This window comes from Macaca thibetana, chromosome 6 (assembly GCF_024542745.1).
Source record: "Macaca thibetana thibetana isolate TM-01 chromosome 6, ASM2454274v1, whole genome shotgun sequence".
Classification (NCBI taxonomy): domain Eukaryota; kingdom Metazoa; phylum Chordata; class Mammalia; order Primates; family Cercopithecidae; genus Macaca; species Macaca thibetana.
The window spans coordinates 123,850,822-123,874,663 of NC_065583.1; the positions used below are offsets into that span (position 1 = coordinate 123,850,822).

At 43.2% G+C, this 23,842-nt stretch overlaps 1 protein-coding gene, 1 long non-coding RNA gene, 1 other non-coding gene and 1 pseudogene across 3 annotated transcripts in view; 1 reads left to right on the forward strand and 3 right to left on the reverse strand.

Annotated features, from left to right (window-relative positions):
* Positions 1–23,842, forward strand: part of ANKRD55 (ankyrin repeat domain 55) — a 137,907-nt gene that overhangs the window by 103,457 nt on the left and 10,608 nt on the right. Inside the window, exons 7-9 of the mRNA XM_050794657.1 lie at positions 5,197–5,381; positions 16,310–16,477; positions 21,478–22,142. Coding sequence (XP_050650614.1) covers positions 5,197–5,381; positions 16,310–16,477; positions 21,478–22,142 — 1,018 coding nt within the window. The remainder of the gene's footprint in view (positions 1–5,196; positions 5,382–16,309; positions 16,478–21,477; positions 22,143–23,842) is intronic.
* On the reverse strand, positions 5,031–9,776 carry LOC126957161 (uncharacterized). The gene is made up of 2 exons (XR_007726677.1): positions 8,067–9,776; positions 5,031–5,871 (listed from the first exon to the last, which is right to left on the reverse strand). It is a non-coding gene; the product is annotated as an uncharacterized LOC126957161 (long non-coding RNA).
* On the reverse strand, positions 6,528–6,632 carry LOC126957723 (U6 spliceosomal RNA). Its single transcript, XR_007726899.1, has one exon. It is a non-coding gene; the product is annotated as a U6 spliceosomal RNA (small nuclear RNA).
* On the reverse strand, positions 11,941–12,701 carry LOC126957154 (40S ribosomal protein S2-like; annotated as a pseudogene).

Genomic DNA, 23,842 nt, shown 5'->3' on the forward strand with positions numbered 1-23,842 from the left:
GCTATATACTGTGAGAAGCCAGTTGAGCTACTGGAAGTAAAATTCACAAAAGCATGGCACCCCATAACCAATGTAACTAGATCACTGAGTTTATACTCTCAGATTTGTCCACACTGAGCCTTTGACAATTCATTAACTATAGTTTGGATTTTTCTACCCTGCAGAGGTAGCAATGATTTCCTCAAAGGTTTCTGCTCTAGTATGTTGTGAGTCCCTATATCTGCCTGTCTGACTGTCTCTCCAATTTGGGGGCAGCAGCTTGCTTGCCCTGTGACCTAACTTCTCTCATGGATCTAAGAAGAGTTCTGGAATAACACTGGCCACTTAACCAAGCCTTATAGGAGTACAATGCCTTAATACTAGGAGTGTTTCTAGCAATATGAATTCTAGGCATCACTGCTGGTCAGTAAGAGGGGCAAGCATCTACCATCCCTCAAATTTCACCACTAGCTCCCTCCCCAACTTACTAGAAAATGTGTTTACTTGGGATCTTCTTCAGCAGCATACTTTTCAAGGAAGGTTAGAAAGAAAACAATTGCACTAATATAAAATGATTATTTCATGTTTTGTCAATATGTGGTTATGTGGGCAAGAAATTACACACACACTCACATACACTCACAGTTGATCTGTGGTCAACTGTTTGAACTATGTCAAAGTCCCATGAATATATTTCAACTCTCAATATATTCAAAATGCCAATGTATAATTTTAAATACTGTATACCAGTGGATCCAGCTCATGAGGTGAAAGAAGCTTAGAGTTGGAAGGGACCACAGGTCATTTAGTCCAATCCTGCAGTTCCTAGGTAGGGAAACTAGTACAAAAGTTTAGCATTTGCCCAAGTGCATCCAGCACCCGGGCAGGAACCCAGGCCACAAGGCTTCCAATACTTGATAAGAGGACAACCACCAAACTGCCTAAGTCCAGAGTAAACAATGAGAAAGTCAGATTTAGGAAATTAACCCCCATTACCCTAGGAGCAAAGACTCTGACCTGTTTGGGAAGCTGGAGCTTCGAAGGGTAACCTAAGTTAAAGTGGCTTTCACATGTCAGGTCGTCAGTGCCCAATTGTAGAGAGAAAGGGAGACGGTAGAACGAGGGAAAACAGGGACTCATCTAGGAGTAAAAACAAGTAGAGAAAGAAGAGAAAAGGTAGAGAATGGAGGAAGATAATGAGGAAAAGAGAGAGAAGAAGCCAAAAAGGATGGGTAAAATCCAACGTATTTGGCTTTGCCGTAGTTTGTAAGGTCTATTTCATTTATTTATTTATTTATTGCTCAGCAAATATTTGTTGAGACTTACTCTTTGCTGGGCTTCATTTCAGCAGAAAGATTCCTAGGCATAGGTTTAGTAAGGACAACACATGGATATCCTGGAGACTTCATCTTGCCAGACAGCTGGAAGCCCAAGACAGACCCTTTCTATACACCAAAGCATGAAAAACTTTTTCTCCCACTAAGCATTAGCACCTCTATGAAATGAAGTAGTTTGGGCGGGGTGCGGTGGCTCACGCCTGTAATCCCAGCACTTCGGGAGTCTGAGGTGAGTGGATCACTTGAGATCAGGAGGTTGAGACTGGCCTTGCCAACATGGTGAAACCCCATCTCTACTAAAAATACAAAAAATTAGCCAGGCATGGTGGTGCATGCCTGTAATCCCAGCTACTCGGGAGGCCGAAACAGGAGAATCACTTGAACCCGGGAAGTGGAGGTTGCAGTGAGCCAAGGTGGTTCCATTGCACTCCAACCTGGGCAACAGAGTGAGACTTTGTCCCAAAAAAAAAAAGAAATGAAGTAGTTCAACAGCAGAGGGTCACCATACCTCATCCCCTCCCACTACTTCTACCTTCTGCTTTCTCTCCAGGAGAGGCAGCCCCAGGCTTTTGGGCTTGGCAACCTCTGGAGTCCAGGGCAACCAAAGGCTTGGTCCAAAGGGGCTAACCATGAAGGCAGTCCAGATTCTAAGCCAGGGATATTGGGCACATTTCTTTCTCTAGTTAGCCCCAGACCCTCAAACATTCAATGGCATAGACTCTAGATCTTCCTTTTGTCTCCATTCTAGTCTAACATGTCTGGCTCCAACCGATGAGCCAGGATCATCTTCTCACATCACAAAACCTCCCAGCCTTTTAGGAGGGATAAGTGGCTGCAACACAGAGGCTAAAGCACTGGCCTCTGCTTTATATGGTCACCATCACAAGACAAGCAACGCAAACACATCCCAGTGTTCAAGAGAAGGAAGGAGATTGGAGTTTCTGCCAAGAAGAAGCCACCATAGAACATATTCCCTAGATATATGTTAACAAATAGCCAACTAGTCCTAAATCTCCCACTGGACTCCTTTGAAGGTCACCTAGAATGTATACAGTTAGGATGTTGAGATCTTGTTGTTGTTGTTGTTTTTGTTGTTGTTTTATCAATCTGCCTGTAGCAAAATTATTACACATTAACTCAACTTTCTTCTTGGCAAGGCTTCTTATGAGTCAGGCTTCCCCAACTCTCCCCACTCATGATGGGTAAACAGAAAACGACTAGGACTCAGTTCCCAATCATTTTCAGGATACATGAAGGCAATGTTATGGATTACCCATGAACAAAAGCAAATAAATAAATACAACAAAAACAAACTCACAATCATCATCTGGCAGTTCTGTGTAGATTTCTAGAGCTCCTTAAGAATAGGATATGTACAATATTGTTCCTTGCTCTGTTTAATAACATTTCTAGCCAATGTAAACCTACTCTCCATTCTTCCTAAGGACCTACCTGGACCACAGTCCCACTTCTTCTTGTCTAGTGTCTCCTGGTCTCTGTGACTTTTCCTACCTCCCAGGTCTAAGCATATTTTTGGCTGACATACAGTCTAGATTATTAAGAAGGGAATTCTGTCACCAGGAGACAAGTGATCCAGGGCCTTGACTTACAAACTAGTGTTCTGTAGGGCTCCCTCAAATTCTTCTGAGGGTACACCCTGGCAACCTTACTAGGAGGAACTCTTTTTTTTTTTTTTTTTTTTTTTTTTTGAGACGAAGTCTCGCTCTGTTGCCCAGGCTGGAGTGCAGTGGCGCGACCTCAGCTCACTGCAAGCTCCGTCTCCCAGGTGCACGCCACTCCTCAGCCTCCCAAGCAACTGGGACTACAGGCGCCCGCCACCACACCTGGCTAATTTTTTGTATTTTTAGTAGAGACAGGGTTTCACTGTGTCAGCCAGGATGGTCTCGATCACTTGACCTTGTGATCTGCCCACCTTGGCCTCCCTAAGTGCTGGGATTACAGGCTTGAGCCACTGCAGAAACTCTTAAAGTACCCAAAGATTAACTGTAAAGGAGGTCTCAGTTGGCGAGGCACACATCACTGGTACTGATGTCGTCTAAACAGTTTTCACTTTAGTTCCTCCAGTATGAATATGCAGGATCAAATTAATAGACCACTCTTTTTATCACAGACAAAATAGTATAGTGGTGAAGTCCAACGCCTCCACAGTCAATCCTGGATCTGCTCATTCTCAGCTGTGACAGAGGGCAAATTTCTTAATCCCTTACACCTTCATTTTCTCCTCTACGGTATGAGGACAATAATAGTACCAACCTTGTGGGATTGTTGTTCATGAGTTAGTACATGAAATGGCTTAGAAAGGTGCCAGGCACAGATGTTCACACAGTAAACACAGCTGTCACCATTATTCCTGGGAGGATATTCTTATAAAGAAAAGTAAAATACAAACAATGGTGCTACAAGTGAGATTCAGGTATAGAGGCAAGGAATTGTTTGGAGAATTTAGGACAAAAGGTATTTTGGAGGAAAAGAGGAAAGGTGTGGAGTCTGTCTTTACCTATCCAGAGAGGCTGCCAAGAGACCTGCTGCCTGGGACTGGCTGGCAGGATCCCAGAAGCAGCAGCCACTATTGCAGTTTACCACTTCCAAAATGACTCCACCCCAGGGGCGAGCGAGGTGAAAGGAAGAGAGGGGTTTTGTTTTCTCCATCTGCACTTAATGCTTCTTCTTCCACCAAGAGGGGAAACTATGAACAGGGTGTTTTGGCCTTTGAACCACCTTGACAGCTTGAATTCCTTTACTCTTCCAGGAAATGGTAAACAAAAAAGAATTGCTGTGCTGACACTCTTTTTGCTTCTGTTTTCCTTATTGAATGGCTACCGCTTTTGAAGAAAAGTGTCTCTTGACTATCTAAAATGTATTTCAGACTCCTTCAATATATGTCTAACTAGCATGAGGTGAAACAAACAGAAAAGTTGATAAAGGCGTGAAAGCTCACCTAAGCTTTAGGTGACTCCTAAGTCACCTAAGTAAGCTTTTGCTGACTTCTAAGGACAGGCATGCCATAGAATATAAACAATTGGTCAAAGTTATTTAAAATCATTGTTAGACAAAGGAAAGATGGAGGGAGGAAGAAGACACAAAAGGGAAGACCATAGGAAGAGAAAGAAAAAGTCTGTAGCCAGAGATTACTTTATGGGTATGTAACCAGTGTAGCCACAGAGGGCCCGGTACTCAGATGGGACCTGATGCTTAAGGCATAATATTCTGTGGTCCCCATCTGGAAATTCTCACTTTATCTTTTAATTGTTTTTGTAAAGGAAGTCTGATACAAGAGTATAGCCTCTGCTCAGACAGTTCTTCCCAGAGCTGTCTGAAGACAGAGCTTCCCAGGCTCCCTGGGACAAATTCTCAGCCCCCTGCTCGCCCTACCCAGGAACAAGCTTTTTTCCTGCATCATTGCACCACCAGTCAGTACTCATCATGGTCACTTCTTTAACATTAAGATGAACTCTGTCAGTTTCCTGGTGGTCAGCCTCTACAGCAAATAGGGGCACAAATGATCAGACCTAATGAGCAAGTTGCTGTCTAGGTGGCCCATCCATCACTCTAGCTCTGATGTCAGTCCATTGCACATGTATTTAATTTCAGTCCATCCTTCGTTCGCTAATTATAGAAGACAACTTAGCTCCTATGGGAGACAAAAATCTCTGCAGTGACTTGAGACAAGTGGAAATTTGTTGGAGAGCTTAAATAGAATGTATTTTTATTCTTTTTTTCCATTTTCTTTTCTCTTTTCATCTTTTTTCTTTCTTTCTTTCTTTTTCCTTTTTCTCCTTTGTATTTTTATCTTAACATGCCTAGACAGAGAAGAACACTGGATTGTACATAATGAGCTTTCTTTGACTCTCTTTTCCAGAGTGGAAATAGGATTCTGTGCTCCATCATCCTGAGCCATCACCAGGGGCCGTCCATAATCAACTATGATGATGAGAGTGGGAAGACATGTGTACATATCGCAGCAGCAGCGGGCTTCAGCGATATTATTCATGAGCTGGCAAGAGTCGCTGAGTGTAACCTGCAGGCTCTGGATGTGGATGACAGGTATCCGTGGCAACCAGAAAGTGCTGGGAACGCCTAGTCATTTCCCCCTAACTGAATCTTAAAATAAAGAAGGTGTTTAAGGAGGTGTCCTATACAGCTATATCCTTATTGCCAGTAATACACATGTGCTTGTGACAATAAAAATTGCTCTATTTTAGTGAGAGGAGGAAAAATTATTGTTATGGAGAGGAAGACTGTGACTGTACAGTATTGTCAGATTTTCCACTTTTTGCTAAATGTTCTCCGTGCTCTCAGAAGGCGTTCTATATTTCAGCTTCCTGCTATGTGCCCTTTTTGTTCCTAAAGGTAGGTTTTGAGATTTTTGTTTTCTTCATTCTTGGATTATGTTCTAAAGTCCACCAGTTCTTTTATCCAGAGAAGAACATAATAAAGACTGTATTCTGGACTATTGGGCTCCTAGAACTACAAGGAACGTTTTCAGGCTGTTGTTGTTTTCGATCATCAAAGATGTATTGTCTGAAAAAGGAAGCTGGGTACAAAAAGGTAAAAAGACTTCTGTCAGAGCTAGTTAGATACTAAATGAAGATTTGTACACCTGTCTTTCAAACTTACAGCTTTTCACGTAGAACGCCCTGCTTATCTAAACTGTTTTGGTTAGGCACTGAATCAATGGAAATGTAAGAAAAATATAACAACAAACAAGCCTATCAAAAATAAGTAGACTTGAGCACTCTGGTTTCTTTATCCTCTTGTATTGAAGTGCAAAATTAGCCCCCTACTTATAATTATTTATTTATTTATTTATTTTTGAGATAGAGTCTCGCTTTCATGCCCAGGCTGGAGTACAGTGGTGCAACCTCAGCCCATTGCAACCTCCACCTCCCGGGTCCAAGTGATTTCCTTGCCTCAACCTCCTGAGTAGCTGGAACTACAGGCTTCTGCCACCACACCCAGCTTACTTTCGTATTTTTAGTAGAGACAGGGTTTCACCATGTTGGCCAGGCTGGTCTTGAACTCCTGGCCTCAGGTGATCTGCCCGCCTCAGCCTCTCAAAGTGCTGGGATTACTGGCATGAACCTCCATGCCCGGCCTACTTATCATAATTTTAGATACCCCAAGAAAGCTCCAGATACGTGATGCTCCCAGATACTTGAAATTCTTCTTTTTCTTTTTAAAATTACTTTATAAAATATGGAATACTTCACAAATGTGTGTGTCATCCTTGTGCAGGGGCCATGCTAATCTCCTCTATTAATACCTGAAATTCTTTTAACCCAGGGAAAAAATGGGGGGCTCTACATAGGTCTCAGAAGTTGGAGATAGTTAAATGACTTTAAGTAAAATTAAAGTATAAATCATTGAAAGTAGACATTTTTCGGCCAGGTGCAGTGGCTTATGCCTATAATCCCAGCACTCTGAGAGGCCGAGGTGGGTGAATCACTTGAGGTCAGGAGTTTGACACCAGCCTGGCCAACATGGCGAAATCTGTCTTTACTGAAAATACAAAAATTAGCCAGGTTTGGTGGGGGACACCTATAATCCCAGCTAGTCAGGAGGCTGAGGCAGGAGAATCCCTTGAAGCCAAGAGGTGGAGGTTGTGGTGAGCCAAGATAGCGCCATTGCACTCCAGCCTGGGTTACTAAGCAAGCAAGACTCTGTCTAAAAAAAAAAAAGAAAGAAAGAAAAGAAAAAGAAAAGAAAAAAGTAGGTGTTTTCCTAAGAGCAGGTGTTGATCATAAGCAAGTAAGAAAGTAGAAGGACATAAGCTACATGAGGAAAAAAGTGAATTAACCTTTTTTTTAAAAAAAAAAAAAAAAAAGAACAAATTTCAGAAAGGCAGGCTGAGGGAAAGTTTATCTACTTCAAAACACTCCTAGAACCAGCTTTGAATAGAATAGTTCCCATTTTGTAATACCACCCACTTAGCAAAGAAAATCCAGTTCTCTAGGCCTCAGGGTGGAAAGTAAAACTAACGGGAGAAAAGAAAGTACAAAAGATAAGGAGAGTTCAAACGGAAGTAAAATATCCAGAAGAGTCCTTTCCGCTCCAGTGCTCAACTCATAAGGCCTCATGTACTGATCAAATCCTAGCTTCCATTTTTTTTCTATGTTTTCTGCAGCTAAACATGCAATTCTGCCTTCATGCTGAAGCTATAAGCTTCTGTTAATAGTTGAATTTTTCAGGGCCAGGCACGGTGGCTCACGTCTGTAATTCCAGCACTTTGGGAGGCTGAGGTGGGCGGATCACGAGGTCAGGAGCTCAAGACCAACCTGGCCAACATGGTGAAACCCTGTCTCTACTAAAAATACAAAAATTAGCTGGGCTTGGTGGTGCACGCCTGTAATCCCAGCTACTCCGGAGGCTGAGGCAGGAGAATTGCTTGAACCTAAGAGGCAGAGGTTGCAGTGAGCCAAGATTGTGCCACTGCACTCCAGCCTGGATGACAGAGTGAGACTCCTTCTCAAAAAAAAGTTAAAAAAAAAAAAAAGTTGAATTTTTCAAAGTTTGCATAGGTTTATATGCTTTAAGCATTCACAATAATTGTGATTTCCCTTTCCTTCTTCTCTTTTTTAGTGTAAGTTTTTCCTACTGAAAGTTTTTGTGGAAAGGAAAGAAAAGTAAGGTAGTAATAAAAAGAAGTAGAAGGAAAATATGAAGAACTAGGCCTCCCAGATAGTAAAACACATCATAAGTCTATGGTATTTAAAACATTGTAGTACTTACCTAAGATATGACACAGAACTCATAGCCCAGAAGCAGCATATGCAGCTTAAGTGTCTCAAATTTCATCAGTCTGTGAGGTCACAGTTCCCTTTAATATGCAATTTACTTATCTTCAGAGAGGAAAGTCTGTTACCAAGTTCTGCTCTCTGTGTATTTCTGGGAATTCTCTGGGGAATGTTTACATGTTTCATTAATCATTCCTCAGTCACTGATAGCTCAACCAATGCTGCATCCTTGGACCCATCATCTCCTGCCATTCAGCGGCCACCACATCCGCCCACTGCTTGTCTCTGCTGAATTCCTTCTGAATCACAGGCCCTGCCCTTTAGCCCCCTGCTGTGATAACTGAGGCAGATTGACTGTGTTTGCAGGACATCCTGAAGCTTAGAGATAAGAAAGGAGCTAAAGTTTAGACAACTTGAAATTAGGTACCACAGACTGGCCCCAAGGACATGGGTATTTTAGAGATTATCTATATGCTTCCCTCATTACTCAGCAAAATCCTGTTCTTCTGGATGGCTTCCATATTGATGGTCAGAGGAATTTAAACAGTTGGTCTTAGTAATTGTCATGAAGGAGTATTTCACACAGCTTCTGAGTGAATCATCACATGTTGGTAAGCCTGACTGGATCAACATCCAGTCTTCCATCTACTGAATTTATTGGCAATAGTCTCTCTAAATGGAAGGACATAATCTGCTGGGGACCCATCTTGTTTCAGAATAAATGTCACCTGGAGACCTCTCTCACATAGAATGGAACTAATCATATCTGCCAGGTTCAAATATGCAGTGTGATTGATCACTGTGTTGAAAAATATACGGCCCTATTAGGTGTTATAAAATTGCTGCTGCTAGCATAACAGAAAAAGGTGTTTAATTGACAGAAGATGCAATCTGTACCTGGGAATTCTGGGGTCACACAATATACATACATATATGCTCTCCAAATATTCATGTCCAACCCCCTTCACAGATACACCCAACCCAGCCCTTCTCTGTCCAGCTCCCAGGCTGCCTCCAGGCCTGAGAGACCACCTGGCCCTCTCAGGAGTGCCCTTCTGCCCAGGGTTCAGGCCTGAGGAGAGGTCTTCCATGACCTCCTTTCCCCCAGGACTGCCCATTTCCCGAGTGACTTACCGGAGGGATAATCATTCTTTGTACAGAAGACCCCATTCATAGGAATGTGGGCCAGGCGCAGTTGCTCACACCTGTACAATCCCAGCACTTTGGGAGGCTGAGGCGGATGAATTACTTGAACCCAGGAGTTCGAGACCAGCCTTGGCAACATGGCAAAACCCCATCTCTACAAAAAATATGAACATTAGCCAGACTTAGTGGTACATGCCTGTAGTCCCAGCTACTCAGGAGGCTGACATGGGAGGATCGCTTGAGCCTGGGAGGTGAAGGTTGCAGTGAACTTTGATCGTACCACTGCTCTCTAGCCTGGGTGGCAGAGTGAGACCCTATCTCAAAAAAGGAATGTCAACTTTCCCTTTGCCCTTTGCCTCTCCCTACATCCCCAGAAAAAAATCAGAACATAGTTTTGTGACATCAGTACTTAATCCAAAATATAGTGTATTCAATATTTTATTTTTGGAGACAGAGTCTCACTCTGTCATCCAGGCTGGAGTGCAGTGGCACGATCTCAGCTCACTGCAATCCCTACCTCCCTGGTTCAAGTGATTCTCCTGCCTCAGCCTCCCAAGTAGCTGGGACTACAGGTGTGCACCACCATGCCTGGCTAATTTTGGGTTTTGGTTTTTTTTTTTTAGTAGATTAGGGGTTTCACCATGTTGGCAGACTGGTCTTGAACTCCTGACCTCAAGTGATCCACCCACCTCCGCCTCGCAAAGTGCTGGGATTATAGGTGTTAGCCACCGTGCCTGGCCTAGTTTATTCAATCTTGAATACAACTATGGGTAGAATCAAATGTCCAGTGCCTTTTCACAGTATTTTCCTGGATGACCTGACGGCCAGGGCTAATTGTCTTTAGGCCACCTCCAAGCTCTCAACTCTGATCTCCTGCTGGCAACTGCCTAAAGCAACTACAAGTCCACAGCTTCCAAAAATAATAATGCATAGGCACAGAGCAGCTATAAATCTACACTTAAGAAAGAAACATTTTTTTTTAGAGTCATGATAATCTTCAGAGATGCAACTCTATCTCCCAGCAAGTTGACTTTTTATATGCTTCAGCTAAGCTTCAGCTTCTCAAACTTCTGTTTTAGATCAAAGTATTTGCGGTACATTAGGCACACTTAAAAACCCACTGGGACAGGTTACCAAAACACAGGCAGAGTTCTTCATCCAAGACAAATCCAAGCCTTAACCTCCTAGAAAACAGTAGGCGCTCTTTAAATGAATAGTTGAAATTCTTATTTCTACTCACAGAGTTTTTAAAAAAAAAATCAGGGTCTAATACTACCCAGAATTATTTTGTCTTTGGTACAATAATGAAAGCAGTAACACAAAAGTATCGATTTATTAAACTTTCTTATTGAGAGCCTCTATATGTGCCAGGCACCACGCTGGGTGCTAGAGCATACAATCTAACACTGGCCGGATGCGGTGGCTCACGTCTGTAATCCCAGCACTTTGGGAGGCTGAGGCAGGTGGATCATGAGGTCAGTAGATTGAGACCAACCTGGCCAACATGGTGAAACCTCATCTCTACTAAAAATACAAAAATTAACTGGCCACGGTGGCATGTGCCTGTAGTCCCAGCTACTCGGGAGGCTGAGGCAGAAGAATCGCTTGAACCCGGGGGGCGGAGGTTGCAGTGAGCCGAGATGGGGTCACCGCGCTCCAACCTAGCGACAGAGCGAGACTCCATCTCAAAAAAAAAAAAAAAAAAAAAAAAAAAAGTGGCGGAACACTTACTATGTCAAGTATTTATGTTATTTTACAACTCACAGTTTTAAAAGTTATAATGATTTTTATCTGTAATTTAACCTAACTTCTATTTTTGAGTTATCTCGCTAGATTAGTAGGAAACCTAACCTCATCTTTTAAAGCCCCCTACCCAGCTTCCCTTATTGTGTGTGCCTTGGTTCTGGAATTTTATACAACGGGTGTATAAGAATAGAGATAGAGGGTGGCCCCTCGTCTTCTGTCCTTATCCCTTCAGGTCGGATGATGTTCAGCTGTGTCCATGTCGTGCTTGGGCATGGGCGCCATCTTGGCCTGCCTGTGGTCCCACTGCCTAGACACACCACAGACATTCCCCATCCCTCGCTCCTAGTATCTCTGCCAGTGAAGCAAGGTTCTTGACCCCTTTGCTCCTGAGTCCAGTGGTCCTTTATGCTCTTGTCATACCACTTTTTTTTTTTTTTTTTTTGAGACGGAGTCTCCCTCTGTCGCCCAGGCTGGAGTAGCACTCGCCTCGCTACAGCCTTCGCCTCCCGGGTTCTCCTGCTTCAGCCTCCCGAGTAGCTGAGATTACAGGCATGCACCACCAAGTCTGCAAATTTTTTGTATTTTTAGTAGAGACAGGATGTCACCGTGTTAGCCAGGATGGTCTCAATCTCCTGACCTCGTGATCCGCCCGCCTCCGCCTCCCAAAGTGGTGGGATTACAAGTGTGAGTCAGGGTGCCCAGCTGTCACACCACCTTGACCACTGAAGGGGGACCCCCTTTCCAGTGCTGGGAAAGCCATTTCCATTCAGATATTTAGTTAAATATTTTGCCTTTGCTCTGAAGTTGCTCTGAGTCCCAAACTTGGCTTTTGAAAGCAAAAACACATTTCCCTCCCTGAGTTCGCAATATCCCTCCGCTGAGGTTGAGCACAATGTCAATCATCCCCTTAAATAGGGGAAAGAGGCGAGGTAGAAAATATGTATAGACATCAGGATCTTAAAATATAATCCCACTACATGAAGAAATGGTGTTTTTTGTTTTGTTTTGTTTTTGTTTTTGTCTTTGTTTTTGTTTTTTGTTTTCAGGCTTAATTCACTTTATTCTTCTTGTATAAAAACCCTATGTTGTAGCCACAGCTGGAGCCTGGGTCCACTGCATGGAGACTCTGGTGTGGGTCTTGACAAGGTGGTCAGTGAATTCCTGATAGGGAGACTTGGTAAATACAGTCTCCTTCCAGAGGTCAGGGGTCAGGTAGCTGTAGGTCTTAGAGATGTCATCAAAGGTGGCCTTGGCAAAGTTGCCCAGGATGGCAGTGCAGCCCTGGGCTGAGGTGTAGCAGTCATCGATACCAGCTATCATAAACAGCTTCTTGGGCACAGGCGCTGAGACGATGCCAGTGCCCCTAGGTGCAGGGATGAGGCGCACCAGCACAGAGCCACAGCGGCCTGTCACCCTTCAAGGGACGGTGTGGGGCTTGCCGATCTTGTTCCCACGGTAACCTCTGCGCATGGGGACATTGGAGAGTTTGGCCAGGATGATGGCCCCACAGATGGCGGTGGCCACCTCCTTGGAGCACTTAACACCCAGGCCGACATGGCCATTGTAGTCCCCCATGGCAACAAACGCCTTGAACCTGGTGCGCTGGCCAGCACGGGTCTGCTTCTGCACCGGCATAATCTTCAAAACCTCGTCTTTGAGAGAGGCCCGCAAGAAAAAGTCAATGATCTTAGATTCCTTAATGGGCAGGGAGAAGAGGTAGATCTCCTAGAGGGACTTGATCTTCATGTCCTTGACCAAGCGGCCCAGCTTGGTGACCGGCATCCACTTCTTACCCTCCGCCTTGCCTCGGCAAACTCCGCGGCCTCGACCCCGGCCCCGCAGGGTCGCCGCCCGGCTCCGGATGCCACTACCGAAACCTCCGCGGAAGCCACCGCGATTCCCCATCCCAGGGCCCCCAGGGCCTCCAGGGCCTCCGGGCGGGGCCGCTGCACCGGTGTCATCCGCCGTTTGGTGTTTTCTGGGAGAAGAAGCAGAAGTGGTGTTGAGGGCTGGGCGCGGTGGCTCACGCCTGTAATTCCAGCACTTTGGGAGGCTGAGGAGGGCGGATCATGAGGTCAGGAAATCGAAACCATCCTGGCCAACATGGTGAAATCCTGTCTCTACTAAAAATACAAAAATTAGCTGGGTGTGGTGGCCCGTGCCTATAATCCCAGCTACTCGGGAGGCTGAGGCAGGAGACTCGCTTGAACCAGGGAGTCGGAGGTTTCAGTGAGCTGAGATTGCACCAGTGCACTCCAGCCTGGCTGGCAACAGAGCAAGACGCTGTCTCAAAAAAAAAAAAAAAAAAGAAAGAAAAAAAGAAAGAAAGAAAGAAAAAAAAGAAAGAAAGAAAGAAAGAAAGAAAGAAAGAAAGAAAGAAAGAAAGAAAGAAAGAAAGAAAGAAAGAAAGAAAGAAAGAAAGAAAGAAAGAAAGAAAGAAAGAAAGAAAGAAAAAAAGAAAGAAAGAAAGAAAGAAAGAAAGAAAGAAAGAAAAAAAGAAAAGAAAAAGAAATGGTGTTGAGAAGAGTTGGCTGTGTAATTACGAAAACAGATTGGCTTTGACCTCACTGCACATACCAAAATACGCATATAGTCACACACACAGATTTTGTTTGTTTGTTCAGTTTTTGGTTTTTGAGGCAGGGTCTCACTCCATTGCCCAGGCTGGAGTGTGGTGGCAGGATCTCGGCTCACTGAAGCCTCAACCTCTCTAGACTCAATCAATCCTCCCACCTCACCCTCCCGAGAAGCGAGGACTACAGGCACGTACTCATCACATCCAACTAATTTTTATATTTTTTTTTGTAGAGACTGGGTTTTGCCATGTTGCCCAGGCTGGTGTCGAACTCCTGGGCTCAAGCAATCTGCCCACCTCTGGCTCCCAAAGTGCTGGGATTTCAGGTGCGAACCACAGTGCCCAGCCATGGTTTTTTATTTTTAAACCAAATAAATCTAGAATACTGGTGTTCTTTTTATTTATGTTCAGTAAAATTTACTTTTATGGTGTACATAAAGTGCATGAATTCATGTTACCACCACAAACAGAATTCAGAACAATTCCATCAATTCCAACATCAACTCATGTCCTTCTGTATAGTCAAGCCCTTTCCCATCGCTAAGCCCTGGCAACCACTCATTAGTTAACTGTCTGTATAGTTTTGCCTTTTCCAGAAGGTCATGTAAATGGAAATATATAGTAGGTCATCCTTTGAGACTGATTTATTTGATTTATTTCACTTAGCAGAATGCGTTTGACACTCATCTATGTTGTTGCATATTATCAGCAGTCTGTTCTTTTTCATTACTGAGTAGTATTCCAATACTACTGGAATATTATTGAGTACCTCTTCATGTGCTTATTTACCATCCATATATCTTCTCTGACAAAATGTCTATTCTGATCTTTTGCTAATATTTAAAATTGTTTTATTTTCTTATTGTTCAGTTCTGAAAGATTTTATATACTAATTACTAGTATTAGTAATACTTTGTTGACTATGTGATTTGCAAATATTTTCTCCCAGTCTATGGCTTTTCTTTTTATTCTCTTAAGAAAACACTGGTTATACAATTTAATAAAGGTTTAAATACTGGTGAATATTTATCCACCTTTTGGCTAATGAAGGACTTTTTATTTTTATTTTTATTTTTTTGAGACAGAGTCTTGCTCTGTTGCCAAGGATGGAGTGCAGTGGCGTAATCTCGGCTCACTGCAACCTCTGCCTCTGGGGTTTAAGCAATTCTCATGCCTCGGCCTCCTGAGTAACTGGGACTACAGGAATGTGCCATGATGACTGGCTAATTTTTGTATTTTTAATGGAGATGGTGTTTCTCCTTGTTGGCCAGGCTGCTCTTGAACTCTTGACCTCAGATGATCCATCTGCCTCAACCTCCCAAAGTGCCAGAATTATAGGCATGAGCCACTGTGCCCAGCCACGAAGGATTTTTTTAACATAACATCATGAAAGAAAGAAAAAATGAAAAAGGAATTAAATGTGATTATTTTTTAAAGTTTTATAGAAAAATCATTTAAAAATGAAAGTTGTCCGGGCATGCTGGCTCACACCTGTAATCCCACCACTTTGGGAGGCCGAGGCAGGTAGATCACGAGGTCAGGAGTTCAAAACCAGCCTGCCCAACATAGTGAAACCCCGTCTCTACTAAAAATACAAAAATTAGCCAGGTGTGGTAGCACGTGCTTGTAGTCCCAGCTACTCAGGAGGCTAAGGTGTGAGAATCGCTTGAACCCAGGAGGCAGAGGTTGCAGTGAGCTAAGACCACACCATTGCACTCCAGCCTGGGTGATAGAGTGAGACTCCATCTCAAAAAATAAAATAAAAATAAAAGTCAAGTAACAAATTACAGAAAATGTTTTCATAAACATAACCTATAGAAGATCAATGTATTTAATACAAAGAGCACATACAAATTAGTAAGAAAAACACATACTTTAACAGAAAAATGACAAAAGGCATTAGTCATTTCAATGAAGAAACTCAAATGGAAAATAAACTTATGGCCGGGCGCGGTGGCTCAAGCCTGTAATCCCAGCACTTTGGGAGGCCGAGATGGGCGGATCACGAGGTCAGGAGATGGAGACCATCCTGGCTAACACGGTGAAACCCCGTCTCTACTAAGAAATACAAAAAAATAGCCGGGCGAGGTGGCGGGCGCCTGTAGTCCCAGCTACTCGGGAGGCTGAGGCCGGAGAATGGCGTGAACCCGGGAGGCGGAGCTTGCAGTGAGCTGAGATCCGGCCACTGCACTCCAGCCTGGGCTACAGAGCGAGACTCCGTCTCAAAAATAAATAAATAAATAAATAAATAAATAAATAAATAAATAAATAAAAATAAGAAAATAAACTTATATTTCAAAAGTTCAAACCTTACTATAAATTAAATAGAAAGGAAAACGACAGTGAAGCATATTTTGCCTACCAAATGGACAAAGATTTTTAAAGTGAGTAACAATACTCAGTATTAGAGAAGGAGGAGAAACATAGCTGGTAGAACAAATTGACTCAATATTCCTGGAAGGCAGTTTGGTACTACGTATAAAGAACCTCAAAACTGTTCATACCCTTTGACCCACTACTTCCTCTTCTAGGAAATTGTCAGAAAGCCCAGAGAGAGCAGAAGGCAGGGATACTTAGAGCTAGAGGAGAGGCCCCTACACATGTCTACCATCATCCTTTGGGCTCATTTAACACTTACTATTTCTATACTGTAAATGGCAACAAGATTTTCCCTACCTCAACCTGACTTTGAGCATGAGCTGTTGCTGGCTAAGAAGCCTGAACAATCAACGTGCTCAGACACTTGTGCTTTTTCTACATGGCCCCTCCAGGACACCTCTGCACTGGGCTGCAGCTGCAGGGAAGGTGGAATGTGTCCAGTCACTGTTGGAGTTGGGAATGGATAGCAACCTGCGGGACATCAATGAAAGCACGCCCTTGGCCTACGCTCTGTACTGCGGTCACACGGCGTGTGTCAAACTCCTCTCCCAAGAGAGCAGGTGGGTACACCACGAGCCACTTATTTTTCTATTCTCCTCAAATATTTATAAATTCGGATGAAATGTTTTAAATTGCCAAGGTGCAAACCAATAATAATATTATTATACTTTTATAATATAATTAATGTTACATAGTATTAAAGACATTAAATGATTATATAATTTATGTTTGCCATTATCTAACACAGAATAAAGTGTTCTTGGAGCAAAATGATAGTAGTGAGCCCAAATCCATCAGCCTAATATTCCCTGAACTTGAATCTCTTCTTTCCTTTTCTCTCTTTCCTCTTCCCTTTTTGGCACATCCTCTAAATCCCCCTTTTGCCTAATTTGGTGAGTCTCAAACTTTTGTTCTCAGGACTTTTACACTCTCAAAAATTATTAAGGGCCCCCAAATAACTTTTATTTATGAGAGTCAAACCTATCAATATTTATGGCATTAGAAATTAAAACTGAGAGGCCAGGCGCGGTGGCTCATGCCTGTAATCCCAGCACTTTGGGAGGCTGAAGCAGGCAGATCACCTGAGGTTAGGAGTTCAAGACCAGCCTGGCCAACATGGTGAAATCCCATCAACTAAAAATACAAAAACTAGCCAGGCATGGTGGTGGGCACCTGTAATCCCAGCTACTTGGGAGGCAGAGGCAGGAGAATAGTTTGAACTTGGGAGGTGGAGGTTGCAGTGAGCCGAGATCACTCCATTGTACTCCAGCCTGGGTGACAGAGCGAGACTCCATCTCAAAAAAAATTAATTAATTAATTAAAACTGAAAATTTTTTAATAAAATATGCATTTTTATCCACTTAAATTAATAATAAACATTACATTTACATGTGAACATAAATATTATATTTTTAATTAAAAATAAATTGTTGTATTTAATATTTCTATTTCCCAAAACAAAGATATTGTCATGAGAAGAGTAGCATTGTTTTACATTTTTGGCAAATCTCTTTGGTAGCTTAATACAAGCTTAATAGAATACAGCTGGAGGCTGGGCATGGTGGCTCACACCTGTAATCCTAGCACTTTGGGAGGTCAAGGCGGGTGGATCACCTGAGGTCAGAAGTTCAGCTAGGCCAGCCTGGCCAACGTGGTGAAACCCCATCTCTACCAAAAACAGAAAAACTAGCCAGGCGTGGTGGTGCGTGCCTGTAACCCCAGCTACTGGGAAAGCTGAGGCAGGAGAATCACTTGAGCCTGGGAGGTGGAGGTTGCGGTAAGCTGAGATAGCACCACTGCACTCCAGCCTGGGTGACAGAGCAAGACCCTGTCTCAAAAAAATAAATAAATAAATAAAGTGGGTTCCACATCTGCTTTTTGCATTCACTCTGTTGCAATATAATGTGTTTTGTTTCTTGGGTTTGGGGTTTGCTTATTTATTTATTTATTTTTAAATTTTAGAGCCAGAGTCTCACTTGTCACCCAGGCTGGTGTGCAGAGGCATAATCATGGCTCACTGCAACCTTGAACTCTTGGGCTCAAACGATCCCCTCACCTCAACCTCTTGAGTAGCTGGGACTTTTGGCATGTGCCACCATGCCCAGCTGGGTTTTCTTGTTTTTTGTTTTTTGTTTTTTGTGTTTTTTTTTGGAGAGATGGCCTCACTATGCTACCCAGGCTGATCCCAAACTCCTGGCCTCCAGCAGTCTTCCCACCTTAGCCTCCCGAAGTGCTGGGATTAGAAGTGTGAGTCACCATGCCCAGCCACAGTATCATGTTTTGATTGATGTATGTAAAAACAATCTGGCCTTATATAAATACACAGTTGGAAAAGGCAGGTGTATCTCAATAGGCTTTTCAGACAATTGTGTGTATTTTTCTTTTTCTTTTTTTTTTTTTTTTTGAGACGGAGTCTCGCTCTGTCACCCACCTGCCACCATGCCCAGCTAATTTTTTTGCATTTTTAGTAGAGATGGGGTTTCACTGTGTTAGCCAGGATGATCTCGATCTCCTGACCTCATGATCCGCCCACTCAACCTCCCAAAGTGCTGGGATTACAGGCGTGAGCCACCGCGCCCGGCCAATTGTGTGTATTTTTCTTTGATACGATATCACAACTTAACAAGTAGTAGTTTCTTAAAGGTTAATTGCAATGTGGATTCTCACCATATCAATGAATTTTTTGTACTCTGTCACATTAGAATACATTACTATACCTTATAGTTTAAATGGGCCCTCTACACATGCGTGATTTTATTAACACCTTGTATTGGTCATTTGGAAAATATTGGTTCACTTAATTATAAAGATCTTCCAAATGACACATTTCATTATACAATATCAAAAAGTCACATTTGTTAGTGTTACCACCAATCTCATTGGAAAAGCTTTATAGATTGAGATGCTATCAAGCTTACAATGTGAATATACGTTTTCCAAAATTCTAGTTTTTACTTGAAAGCTAGACTTTCGTCATTGGCTACAATAACTGTCAATTATTTATCTTGAAATGAAATATTCACTGTATTCATTTTATTTTATTTTATTTATTTATTTTGAGATGGAGTTTCACTCTTATTGCCCAGGCTGGAGTACAATGGCACAATCTCGGCTCACTGAAACCTCTGCCTCCCGGGTTCAAGCAATTCTCCTGTCTCAGCCTCCAGAGTAGCTGGGATTACAGGCATATGCCACTACGCCTGGCTAATTTTGTATTTTTAGTAGAGACAGGTTTTCTCCATGTTGGTCAGGCTAGCAACCATGCCTGGCCCAGTTTATTCATTTTAATATATTTTTATTTTATTTATATATATATAAATATATATATATATGGTATACATGTTTTGATATAAATATACCTAGTGAGATGGGCCGGGCACAGTGACTCATGCCTGTAACCTCCATACTTTGGGAAGCCAAGGCGGGTAGATCACTTGAGCCCAGGAGTTCAAGACTAGCCTAGCCAAGATGGCAAAACCCCATCTCTATTAAAAATACCAAAATTAGCTGGGCTTGGTGGCATGCACCTGTAATCCCAGACACTCAAGAGGCTGAGGCATGAGAAACACTTAAACTTAACTGCAACTTTGTACCCTTTGACCTACACCTCCCATTCCCCCACCTCACCCTCACTTCTGGTAACCGCTGTTTTACTCTCTGTTTCTGCGTATTTCACTTTATTTATTTTGCAGAAATTTCTGCAAATACTTAGCTCTACATAACCCTAGTTTGTCTGTAAGGCATAAAAATGGTGTTCCGTGAAAAAAGTGTCCAGTTCAGCCCATGACTCAAACAATTGCACATCTGCTTTACCCCAAGACAATCATCACACCTCTGTATATAGTAGAGTTGCTTACGATCACTTCTTATTTTGTCAGACAAGTGTACTCAAGTCAATATTTAATCAAATTAATAACTTGTACTACCTAAACAAGGACATTATTAAGTTAAAGGACTTTTTTTTTCTGCAAGTACATTGATGCCCCTATTGTCCTGATTTGAACTGAGGCAGCCACCATTTTACCCACCACCTCTACTGCACCATCGATGCAAGGCAGCACAGTGAAAAAGACTAATAACGTTGTGGTGTTATTATGAATAGAGTTTAACCTCATGAAACCCCTGAAAAAGTCAGGGATCCCTCTTTAAGGGTTCAGTGGACCCCATTTTGAGACCCAGAGGCCTAAAGCACGAGCCGTAACAGGGGAGGAGATGGCTTACACAAGATGCTGCAATAGCATCAATTCACAGAGGCACATATTCTTTGTAGGGGAACTTGAATGTCAGAGGTGCCCTGGGGATCTCTCTGGTAGTATTAGAAGTCTAGAATTCAATATTTCAAAAAGCCCATTGGAAAGTGAAAGAATAAAGATAAGACTACATCATGGGAATAAAGATTCAAAGGATGCACTGTGTGACCTTTAGAGAAAACATTCGTTACATGCATCCAAAATAAGTGGTGATGTTTTTCAAATTGCAGATTGCGATATCTCACTCCAGAAAGTAATGTTGCAATCTGACCCTTAGGGGCACACACACGGGTCAGGTTTCATCGTTAATTCATACCGCAGAAAGCATTAAGTCAATTGGAGCCTCAAAAGAGAATCACACAGAATTTTCCAAGGAACACAAACAGAATAGCACCTCAGGGAACCTCTCGACAACTGCTGGCCTTTTTCCTTTATAATTTGCCTGTGCATTGGGCATTGCTCACTTTTTTCTGCAGCCACGCCCGACCTTGGACATGCACTCCTCCTCTTCTCTCACTGGAGCCCACACTAAAACTTCTTTCCTTGGTTTTCTTTTCTTTTTTTTTTTTTTTTTTTTTTTTTTTTTTAATAGAGACGAGATCCTGCCATGTTGCCCAGGCTGGTCTCAAACTCCTGACCTCAAGTGATCCTCCAACCTCGGCCTCCTGAAGTTCTGGAATTATAGGCATGAGCCACCACGCCTGTTCTTTAGCATACTTTTTTAAAAAGTACTTTTCAACAGGAAAGTTTTAGTTTAAAATGGGGAGGGGGTGCCTGAGGGGGATAATGTCAGTTGGTCAGCACTAGGTCCAGGTTTTCCAGGATCTCTTTCACAGAAAGCCTAAAACCACACTCCCCCCACCTCAGCAACCTCCTCCATCCTTCTGCTCGTTGAAGCCTGAACTCAAACCCTTAGGCTTCATCTCTGACTTCAACTCGCGCTCCTACTGACTGTCCTTGAGATGTGAGAACAACACTTTCAGCAAGTTTTCAGTTTAGTTAACCCCTTGTTGAAAACAGATGATCCAGGTGTAAATTTTGGAAGGATATCCCCTGAAGGAGCAAGAAAAATATAAGAAACGTCCTCCTTGGGCAAAGACTGCCCATGGCAAAGAGCGTCTTCTGGGCAGCATTGCCAGGGGTGCTGTGAGTTCCTCACACCACCTTTAACTTGAGAAGGCTTTGGGGGTGTCTAGGAAGGATCTCAGAAAACCTGATGAAGCATGTGGAATAGGGGGTCGGTATTTCAGTTAGTGATGTCTCTACTTCCTATTCTCACATACCATCCCTGCTCTTTTATATTTGCATAGAACAGAGCCTACTCGACCCCCTCCCTCCCAGAGCAGTCGGCCCCAGAAGAAGGAGGGACGGTTCAACATGCTCAACCAAATATTCTGCAAAAACAAGAAAGAAGAGCAGAGAGCCCATCAGAAGGATCCCAGCAGGGACCGATACAGAGAGGAGGACACCTCGGAAGTCAATGACATCATCACCACCTTTGATAGCATCGTGGGTACCAACTGCCAAGAACAGCCTGGTGATCAGGTGGCTATGGTTGAATTTAAGAAGAAAATCTCAGACAATTCAAAATATCCCTTATCAGAAAAGAAACCACTGGCCCGTAAGGGGCTTCCACCAATCAGAACGCAGAGTCTCCCACCCATCACCCTGGGCAGTAACTTCCTAACAGCCTCCCATGGGGCCACTTCCCATGCAGGCCTGAGCTCTGGTCCTCATCATATGGCCCAGCGATCTCAGAAAAGTCGAAGTGAGCAGGATTTATTAAATAACAGAACTGGCTGCCAGATGTTACTAGATAACCCCTGGAGGAGTGATTCTAATCAGGTATTTTCCTACAAAGTTTGGACTGTGTCTTCTTCTGATAAGCTGCTGGACAGATTGCTCAGTGTCCGGCCTGGTCACCAGGAGGTCTCTGTGCCACCACATCTTCGTCATCTACATAATCCATCATCAGGTAATGTTCTTCATTTCGTCTTCATTCTCAGCAGGCTCTATACTGGAAATGTCCCCTACAGTTCTAGGCTAGGAACTGGATGACAATAGTCTAGAAGGCAGGGTGAGAATAAAATGAGTGATTAGAGCCACCTTTTCTCTCAAAGTGCACTGGATTTGAGATTTCTGGGCTGTGAAAACATTCTGCTTCTCTGGCCGGGCACGGTGCTCAATCCCAGCACTCTGGGAGGCCAAGGTGGGAGGATCACGATCCTGGCTAACACGGTGAAACCCCATCTCTACTGAAAGTACAAAAACTTAGCCAGGCATGGTGGCAGGCGCGTGTAGTCCCAGCTACTTGGGAGGCTGAGGCAGGAGAATGGCGTGAACCCGGGAGGCAGAGCTTGCAGTGAGCCAAGATCATGCCACTGCACTCCAGCCTGGGCAACAGTGCAAGACTCTGTCTCAGAAAAAAAAAAAAAAAGAAAGAAAAGAAAATGTTCTGCTTCTCCCCTCTTCAAGTAATCATCAAGTACAAATATGTGCCTTCTCATCTTTCCAGAAAATATGTGTGGTACGTACCAGATTGGAGCAAGAATATTACTATTTCCACTAGCAAGGATTCTTAACTAGTGTGTGGCAAATCACCTATGAGGAGTTTGTTTGTGTGACTGTTTATAAATTAGGCATTCAATCTCCACCCCAGACCTACTGAACCAAAATTTTGGTGAGGGAACAGGGAAAATGGCCATGCCTCGTGTGGACACATGTAGAAAGGTAACACATTTGCACATTTATGGGTTAGGTCTCAACACATACCAAAGGGTTGCAAAGCAATTCTCCCTCTTGTGTCTTCCCCAGCTATCCAGTGTCCCTCATCCAAAGCTAAATGTCAAAAAAAAATGAATTTTTTTATCCTTCTAGAGATATTTTACATACATATATCTCCATTTTTAGATATGAAATATGCACACATCCCACTTTTTTTTTTTTTTTTTTTTTTTTTTTTTTTTTTTGACGGAGTCTCGCTCTGTCACCCAGGCTGGAGTGCAGTGGCCGGATCTCAGCTCACTGCAAGCTCCGCCTCCCGGGTTCACGCCATTCTCCTGCCTCAGCCTCCCGAGTAGCTGGGACTATAGGCGCCCGCCACCTCGCCCGGGTAGTTTTTTGTATTTTTTAGTAGAGACGGGGTTTCACCGTGTTAGCCAGGATGGTCTCGATCTCCTGACCTCGTGATCCGCCCGTCTCGGCCTCCCAAAGTGCTGGGATTACAGGCTTCAGCCACCGCGCCCGGCCACATCCCACTTTTTAAACAAAAGTATCACACTAAAGAATTTATTACTTAAATATTTATTTATTTATTTGAGACAAGGTCACATTCTGTCACCCAGGCTAGAGTACAGTGGCACAATCACGGCTCCCTGCAGCCTCTGTCTCCTGGGTTCAAGCGATCCCCCTGCCTCAGCTTCCTGAGTAGCTAGGACTATAGGTACGCACCCTTACATCTGCCTATTTTTTTTTTTTTTTTTTTTTTTTTTGTAGAGATGGAGTTTCACTATGTTTCCCAGGCTGGTGGTGAACTCATGGCCTCAGGCAATCCTCCCTTCTTGGTCTCCCAAAGTGCTGAGATTACAGGCATGAGCCACCACTCCAAGCCTAAGAATTTATGTGTGTGTGTGTATGTGTGTGTGTGTGTGTGTATATATATGTGTGTGTATATGT